We start from the raw sequence: 8,443 nt of genomic DNA on the forward strand, positions 1-8,443 counted from the left end.
AGGAAAACTTGAAATCGCATCATATGACCCCTTTAATATTAATTAAACACTGCTGTTTACTCCAATAATTAGGCTAAAAATGCTACTTTCCTTTGTTTTAGTTTTACTAATATTCATATTTTTGCTGTCTAAATAAATGTGTGTACATGTATGTTTGTATATAAATGTATGTATATACTTTTATGTACTTATATATTTATTATACATGCATGTACATTTATTATACAGATATGTATGTATTTGTATGTACACTACCTATCAAAAGTTTGGGGTCAGTAAGATTTGTTTTCTGTTTTTGAAAGCAAGGATGCATTAAATTGATCAAAAGTGATATTTAAGACATTTATAATTCTATTTCAAATAAATGCTGTTCTTTTGAACTTTCTATTCATCAAAGAATTCTGAAAAAAGTATCACTGTTTCCACAAAAACAAAAAAACAAGTCACACAGCTGTTTTCAACATTGATAATAATAAGAAATGTTTCTTGAGCACCAGATCAGCATGTTAGCATAATTTCTGCAGGATCATGTGACACCGAAAACTGGAGTAATGATGCTGCAAATTCAGCTTTACCATCATACGAATAAATTACATTTTAAAATATATTAAAATAAAAAATAGATATGTTAAATCAGAATATCTCACATATGTTTTATATACATGATTACTGTTTTTACTGTATTTTTGATCAAATAAATGCAGACTAAGAGACTTCCTTTCAAAAATATGAACATAGTCTTACCAACCCCATACTTTTGAACATTATTAATTTATAAAGAATTTTAGTTTTTGCTTTTGCAATGATATTGATATTCCACTCATATTGTTACAGACTACAGATTATTATTATTATTATTATTTTTGTATCACAGCAACCCTGGTAGGGAGTATGGTTAAACTGACCCACCCTGCCTATTTATAAGGCCTAGGTAATTTCTGGCAGTGAAAGCATCTCCGAACACAAAGACAAAAGACAATTGTGTAATGTCTTCAAGTCATTCATATAGAAAGCATCTTTAGTGCAGTGTGTCCTCTTTATCTGCCATGAAAATTATTACTTGCTTTATTTTGAATATTTCAGATGGTTTAAGTGGACCGTAATCATGTATGATGATGAATAATATTTTTACTGAAATATTTTTTTCATGGTTTCTCCAAATTATGTGTAGAAGGATGAAACTTTATATGGGAGAGGAATACTGTTTGTGCATCTGTTTGAGTGTAAGTTTTAAAATCATGAAAATTTTTATCATACTCCGACACTGGCTTCATTATTTAAACCTCTTTCTGTTTCCAGGGAGATTCTGGAACTTTGCCCTTGTTCTATATGTGTGTTCTCACACTTACATGAACTAATATCTCTCTTACCCCACCGGAACCCTGCAGAAACTAGAGGAGGAGAAGGAGAAAGAACGGCAGCAGATTGAGAAAGAGAGGAGAGAAAGAGACAAAGAGAGAGAGCGAGAGAAAGAGCGACGTGATCGGGAGAGAGAGAAGGAGCGGGAGAGAGAGAGACAGAAGGAGAGAGAAAAGGAGCGAGAGAGAGAGCGAGACCGTGAACGTGAAAGAACGAAGGAGAAAGAGCGGGAGAATGAGAGAAGTCGTGATCGCAGTAAAGACAGAAGCAGGTCAAGGTGTGTATGACTACAGAATCTTTACAAAAGTCTGTATTTTTTGCCTGACCAAAACATTGCATGATAAAGTTGTCCGACAGTGTGCAAGATTTTTTTACATTTATTTTGAAATTATTTCCCATATTTCGTTTCACTTGAAAATAAATCGCATTACCTAATTAATGCGTAGCGAAAACCCATTCAATGTTATTTTAAAAAACGTGATGAAATCAGAATAATTTTGTGGCTTTTAGTGCATGTCTATCCATATCAAAGAAGTTGACTACTTGCTAGTGTACTCCTGGATATTCAGCTATATACACATTTGAAATGTATAGACTTTGTCTTCTGGGAAAAAGCAAACAAATGAAAATAACTTTATTTGTATAGCACCTTTCAAGTAATGTTTCTCATAGTGTTTCATATGACAATGTACAGAACGTGCCAAACAGTAGTTTGTTAAATAATTAAAAGAAATACAACCATTTTAAAAGTAACAAGTAACTAAAACTAAGAATGAAAGAGTGAATAAAACATAAAATAAAACATGAAATAAATAAAAGAGTAGCTTATCAAATATAGAAAAAAAGGTGTTAAAGTGTTTTTCCTAAAGCTTATATTTGCAATATTTCATTTAATGGGGTTTAGACTCTAAAGTAGAATATTTAGAACATTTCTAAAACCATCTAAAAGATTCAGCTAGAATCTTCGTCTCTATATCCTTTGTAAGTGTTGTTTATGTTCTGTAAGTAGTGTAATTGCTAGTTTCTAATGTACAGAATAAATGTTGTGTGGGGGCGCGTTATGTTTTGAAGGGAGAAGAGTCGAGAAGAGAAGAAAAGAGAGCGCGAGGAAGATGAGGAGGAGGCGTATGAACGACGGAAGCTGGAGAGGAAGCTACGTGAAAAGGAGGCAGCCTATCAGGAGGTTTGGAATCTAAAATTGACTGTTTTAGATGATTGTAATGGAACATCATGGAAAACATGATTTCCTTGCACTTTGCACATTCAGAATTTGATCTACTCTAAATGGTAGTGCTAAACTAGATTATTAGGTTTTTGGTCCATAAAAGTGCAGAAAGGCTGGTGAGAGAAAATCTGTGCCATTCCAGAGCACTGCTTCTGTCTCTGGAGCTCTGTAGTGTCCTGCTTCTAGATCATCTGCCCTCCTTTATTCTCAAATGCAGGACAAACAGAACTGTGCTTGAAACCAAACACAGTAAGATACAGTGATGTTTGTCTTTTGCAGCGCCTGAAGAACTGGGAGATCAGAGAGAGGAAAAAAGCAAGGGATTACAGTAAAGAAACAGAGAGAGAAGAGGAAAGACATAGAGAGATGGTAAGAATAAGTGGATAAAAACTATTAGCTAACAGAGTATATTTATACACATGATGATATAGGTAAAAACTTTTCTTTTCTTTTTTTTTGTTTGCTGCTGAAATGGTTTAAAAATGGTTTTCTTTTCTCCTCAGTCGGACAAACCATAATTTCAAGCAATCATCCATTGTAGCCAAATAGATTTAAACCGTTTAATGCAAGAAGTAATATATAAGGGTCAAAATCTCTTTACTGTCACTTTTGATCAATTTAATGCATTCTTGCTGAATAGAAATATTAATTTCTTTAAAAAACTTATTTCTGACGTCAAACTTTTGAATGGTAGTGTACACATATGTAGCGAATCAGCTCATGGGGAAATATGAATAATTAATTTTTACTAAAAGAGTTTTGCCATATTTTTGTCTGATCTTTTTTGTCATATTTTTGAGTCATAGCACAAGGAAGGAAATTAGTCTAATGACACACTCTGTAGGAAACTTAATGGCCACAAAATCATCAATATATGAGAGAAAATTATGCAAATAATAAAAGTTTTTTTTCTGCAGACTAAAGAAGCCAAACGCTTGAAAGAGTTCCTGGAGGATTATGATGATGACAGAGATGATCCCAAATACTACAGGTACAAACCCATGAAAATGATGCAAATGCTTACATGTCAAGGTAATTGAATAACAGTAATGCAGTTTTTACTCTGCATCATTTCCACTTGAGCAGTTTGTAAGATTATGCAAAAAGTCTCAAAATATTATTGAAATATTTTTATGTAACATTTTACAGTAGGTGACCATAGTTGAAGTATTCTGTTCTTGTGTTCAAATACATATCTCACCCTGTCTATGATTCTTGTCTTGCTCTCTTTTTGTCTCTCTCAGGGGCAGTGCGTTGCAGAAGCGATTGAGAGACAGAGAGAAGGAGCTGGAATTAGATGAGAGGGACAGAAAAAGAGAGAAAGATGAGTTGGAGGAGATCAGACAGAGACTCCTAGCAGAAGGACACCCAGACCCTGATGCTGAACTTCAGAGGGTGCGTATGTGTGTGCGTTTTTATGTCTGCATTCATCTGTGTCTGTGTCTAACTTTGTTTTTTTGCCTTAAAGATAGAGCAGGAGGCCGAGAAGCAGCGGCAGCCTCCTCTAAAGCAAGAGCAGAGCGAGGAGGTGCTACACATCTCCTGTGAGGAGCATCAGAGAAAAGGAGGCGTGGAGCAGGAGGCGTACTCCATAGACAATAACATTACAGACCGAGAGGAAGACGAAGAGGAGGAGGATGATGACCGAGACGTCAAGCCATGCTTGAAGCCCACACTCAGACCAGTTCCCACGGCGCTCTCTATTTCTTCAGCGAGTGGCAGTGCCACACCCCTCACACCTGGCAGCGAATCACCACGTGGCGTCACGTCGCATGAGAACTCTTCACATGAGGCCCCGCCTACAGAAGAGCTCAGGCCTAAAATAGGCCTTAGTCTCAAACTAGGTCTGTGTGTTACTAAAACGATTTTTAGCTCTTTCTGTAAGGAAAAGCATTGGAGCTGACGTGCAACAAATTCAGATTTAGTGAGACATTTCTTATATAGGAATAGGAATATAGGAATTACTTTATTATTATAATTGAGCTTGACCCCTAACTCTTGTTTTAAACGTCTAACCCTCGATAGTTGTTACATCAGCCTGAACCACTGAACACCTCGATTCAGACTTTTTTTTTTTTTATTCATAATTTCATCCTTAAATTTGACATCTTCTTTTTATGTATGTATATTTGTATGTATCTATCTATCTATCTATTTTTATTTACACTACCGTTCAAATGTTTGGCGTCTTTAAGATTTTTTTTTCAAAGAAATTAATAGAGCAAAGGATGCATTATTGATCAAAATTGACAGTAAAAACATTTATAATGTTACAAAAGGTTTCTATTTCAAATAAATGCTGTTCTTTTTAACTCTCTTCATCAAAAAAATCCTGAAAAAAACTATCACATTTTAAAATTGAAAACAGATGAAATTGTAATAGTACTTCACAATATTTCTGTTTTTACTGTATTTTTGATCAAATAAATACAGCCTTGGTGAGCATAGGAGACTTCTTTAAAAAACAAAACAAAATAAAAAAAATCTTACTGATTCCAGACTTTTGAATAGTAGTGTACATCGATAGGATATTCTGTATTCAGAATTTTTTAGAAAGTTTTTCTTCTCCTTTACATCAAATGGCTTCAAACTGCTTTTTGTCTCTCAGGTGCTGCGGGTAGTCCTAAACTGCCCCAGGCAGGAAGACGAAAAGCTCTTGCTGCGGTGGACAGTGTCTTTAATAAGTTTGATGAGGAGGCGGCAGAGGAAGCACCAAAAAAGAGGAAGCTGGTACCTCTCGATTACAGTGAGGATGAGAGGGGAGGCCTGAGTCTAGATGGAGCAGAGGTCACAGGGTCACGGCCTGGTGTAAACACAGAAGAGAAACGAAAACATATCAAGAGTCTGATTGAGAAAATTCCCACAGTCAAACAAGAGCTGTTTAATTATCCACTGGACTGGAACATGGTGGACACGGTGAGAGGAAAAAGCTATTAGACAAGATATTAGTGTGACTGCTTTAAATGGCTGTTTATTTGTATATTGTGGCTTGTAATTGCTCAGCAATGTGCATGCAATGTATTGATGACTCTTTTCCCCACACAGGCATTGATGGACAGGAGGATCCGCCCCTGGATCAATAAGAAAATCATAGAATATATTGGAGAAGAGGAAGCCACACTAGTCGACTTTGTCTGTTCAAAGGTGTGTTTGTGCCTGTGTCTTGGTGGGAATATTGTCTGTTTTCCTTTCTCTGTATTAATGTGTGCTTTGTCTTTGTTGCAGGTCATGGCTCACAGCACGCCAGAGGGAATTCTGGATGATGTTGCCATGGTAAATAGCACATTTAAAAGTGGTTTGTTATTTGCACATACTCCTAATAAATATTATTGGGTGAATCTCACAAAACCTGTCATGTCAGTATCATATTACACCCTTATTATATTATATTATAGAATAGAGCAGAATTGAATAGAATAGAATATTTAGAATATATTATATAAGTAAAGTTTAATATTTCTTTTCATGATAATTAAGCACATTTCTCATTACCACAATGCCAAAAAAAATCTCAATTTTATGCATTGTGATTTTTTAAAACTGTATAGCATTTACAATGATTTAAATAAAATCATTTATATATTAACACTTTATTATAAAGTCTGTGTTTCACTTACTATGTGTTATTAATTACAATATGTAAGTACAATATCTAGGTATAATCAGTACCGAAAATAACAAAGTACATGTAGTACATTAATGTTATTCAGTCATTTTAACAAAAAGTTTCTCTCTCTTTTTTTTTTTAATCTTGTGTTGAATTGTGACCTGGTCATGTTTTTGTGAGATTCACCCATTTACTGTGAGGATAATCATGGGTGTGTTTCTTACAGGTACTGGATGAGGAAGCAGAAGTGTTTATAGTGAAAATGTGGAGACTTCTGATCTACGAAACAGAGGCCAAGAAAATCGGCCTTGTGAAATAACATGAACTGAGAGTGATAGAAACGCAGGTGAGAGGAAGAAGTGAATCTGGCTTCGCTCTCCTGCTTTTAGAGCCTTTAAATTAAAGTATGGTGGATGAACGCCACAGACTGATGCACTTCAACTCTTCCTATATACTCCAGAGTATTAACTGCACAGCTACTGGTGTGAATGAGTGTGTGCATGTGCACACTGATGTGTGTGTGTGTGTGTGTGTGTGTAAGGCATGTGCCAGTTGGTTTGACTGCATTGCCAAAACCGTGTAAAAGTCAAAAGCTTCTTTCATGCCCAGATTAAATGGGGAGTCTAGTTTGGCTGGCTGTTTTCCATTTGACTTAGTTGTAGATTTTATTTCATTCTTTTCAGTCTCCAATTTTTAGCACAACCAATTTAAATCAGCTTACATTTGTCCTTTTATTATTCGAGCCTCATTACAGGAAAGTATGATGATTTTTTTTTCTGTGCTGTATTATTATACAAAAAATAATTTTTGCATAAGGATTAAATATCTCACTGTAAACAAGCTGAATGAAGCCATACCTGTGGAGATACAGGGCTTGTCTGGTTTTGCGGCAGTGGTTTTGAATGTGGTGTATTTTGCACATACCAGCCCATCTGAAGGTTTGTTTCCATGGTGATTGATTTGACTTTGAAATATTAAAATGTCTGATTTTCTAAACTAGAACCAGTACTGTTGCCACTTTCATCTTTTTTTACATTTATAGTTCTCAGATCTAAATCATTGCTGACAACAGAAGCCGCCGAAAACAAGTAGCATTTTATGTTTTTTTGTGACTTGATGGTTAGTGCTTAATAGATCAGTGCTTCTAATGTATTTACCAATGAATTGGGCAGACTAGGGCAAGTTGTCACAGGTTAACTAGATTTTGAGTCAAAGGTCCAATTACTTAAAAAGCACTTTTTGCTCTAATTTTGCTCTCTGGACAAAGAATTATTCGTGTGTATGTATATATATATATATATATATTTAAATGTTGCTTATAAAGACGTTAAACGGCAGCTATAGAGTATTTAATAGCAGGTTCCCATTGTGCCAAATAAAAATTCAGTGTGTCGGTATAAGTTCCCTAGGTAATGGTGGAAATGTCCAATTGTCAGTCACTTGTTTAAAAAAAAAGAGAAAAAGAAAAGAAAAAATGATCAAAACACATCTATGCGGTCTATATTGCAATTCTAAGGAAATTTCTAAGTGTGGCGCAATTACTCAGGGATGCCGGTGGTCGCCTCTCCCCCACACACTGAGAACTAATGTTGAGTGACTAATGCTAATTCAGAAACCTCTATTCAGTGTTTTTATTTAGCTCATACGTTCTTCCTGTGAAAAAGGCCTGTGATTTACGAATCAACTTGAACGTGATGGAAATATCCAGTTTCTTGCCGTGGGCTGTGCAAGTGACTACAGGTGAGTGACGTTAATTACGTAACGTTACTGATGTAATGAACAGTTTGATTCGGAGTTTCGCGACTATTGCCCGTGAAAATATATTTTTTTACATGTATGTGCTTTCACCACGGTTGTCAAGCAGTAATCAGAAAAGTTTAAGACAAGACAAACCATATTTTCACTTGTCGCCGAACAGACTGTAGCGAACAGAAGTCGCGACTCGAGTTCGCCTGAGGTAACCACAGCAACGGTACGTTACACGCGAGCTTTTCGTTGAGAACAGCTCTAAAAATTACGTGTTCTGTCATTGTTTATCAACATGGTCTGTTTTTCTTTTAAAAACTGTTTACTGTAACTTTGACGGCACATTACAATTTGCTTTGCGCGAGAAAAACCTCAAAAAAGTATCAATAATAATATCAGAAGTGAGCCTTTAATTAGAAGCGACCCCGAAACAATATATATAAATAAATTATTTTAAAAAGTCGAAACTCCCCCCCCCCTTTTTTTAAATTCGCTCTCTGTTCCCT

The 8,443-nt window shown here is 35.5% G+C and overlaps 2 protein-coding genes across 3 annotated transcripts in view; both read left to right on the forward strand.

Annotated features, from left to right (window-relative positions):
• Positions 1–1,358: 1,358 nt before the first annotated feature.
• Positions 1,359–7,190, forward strand: LOC107757092 (RNA-binding protein 25-like; the record flags this gene model as incomplete). Its single annotated transcript, XM_016574471.1, has 10 exons — positions 1,359–1,636; positions 2,431–2,542; positions 2,864–2,953; positions 3,502–3,575; positions 3,829–3,979; positions 4,053–4,428; positions 5,193–5,500; positions 5,630–5,728; positions 5,810–5,857; positions 6,418–7,190. Coding segments are annotated over 10 exons (1,629 nt in total), but the record flags the coding sequence as incomplete, so codon positions are not given.
• An 888-nt stretch (positions 7,191–8,078) lies between these two features.
• LOC107757105 (potassium voltage-gated channel subfamily F member 1-like) overlaps positions 8,079–8,443 on the forward strand; it is a 28,645-nt gene continuing 28,280 nt past the window's right edge. For both annotated transcript variants that reach the window (XR_001641897.1, XM_016574482.1), the window contains exon 1: positions 8,079–8,163. The gene's annotated coding sequence lies outside the window, so the exon portion shown is untranslated. The remainder of the gene's footprint in view (positions 8,164–8,443) is intronic.

This window comes from Sinocyclocheilus rhinocerous, unplaced genomic scaffold (assembly GCF_001515625.1).
Source record: "Sinocyclocheilus rhinocerous isolate Xijiao unplaced genomic scaffold, SAMN03320098_v1.1 scaffold503, whole genome shotgun sequence".
NCBI classification, from domain to species: Eukaryota; Metazoa; Chordata; class Actinopteri; order Cypriniformes; family Cyprinidae; genus Sinocyclocheilus; species Sinocyclocheilus rhinocerous.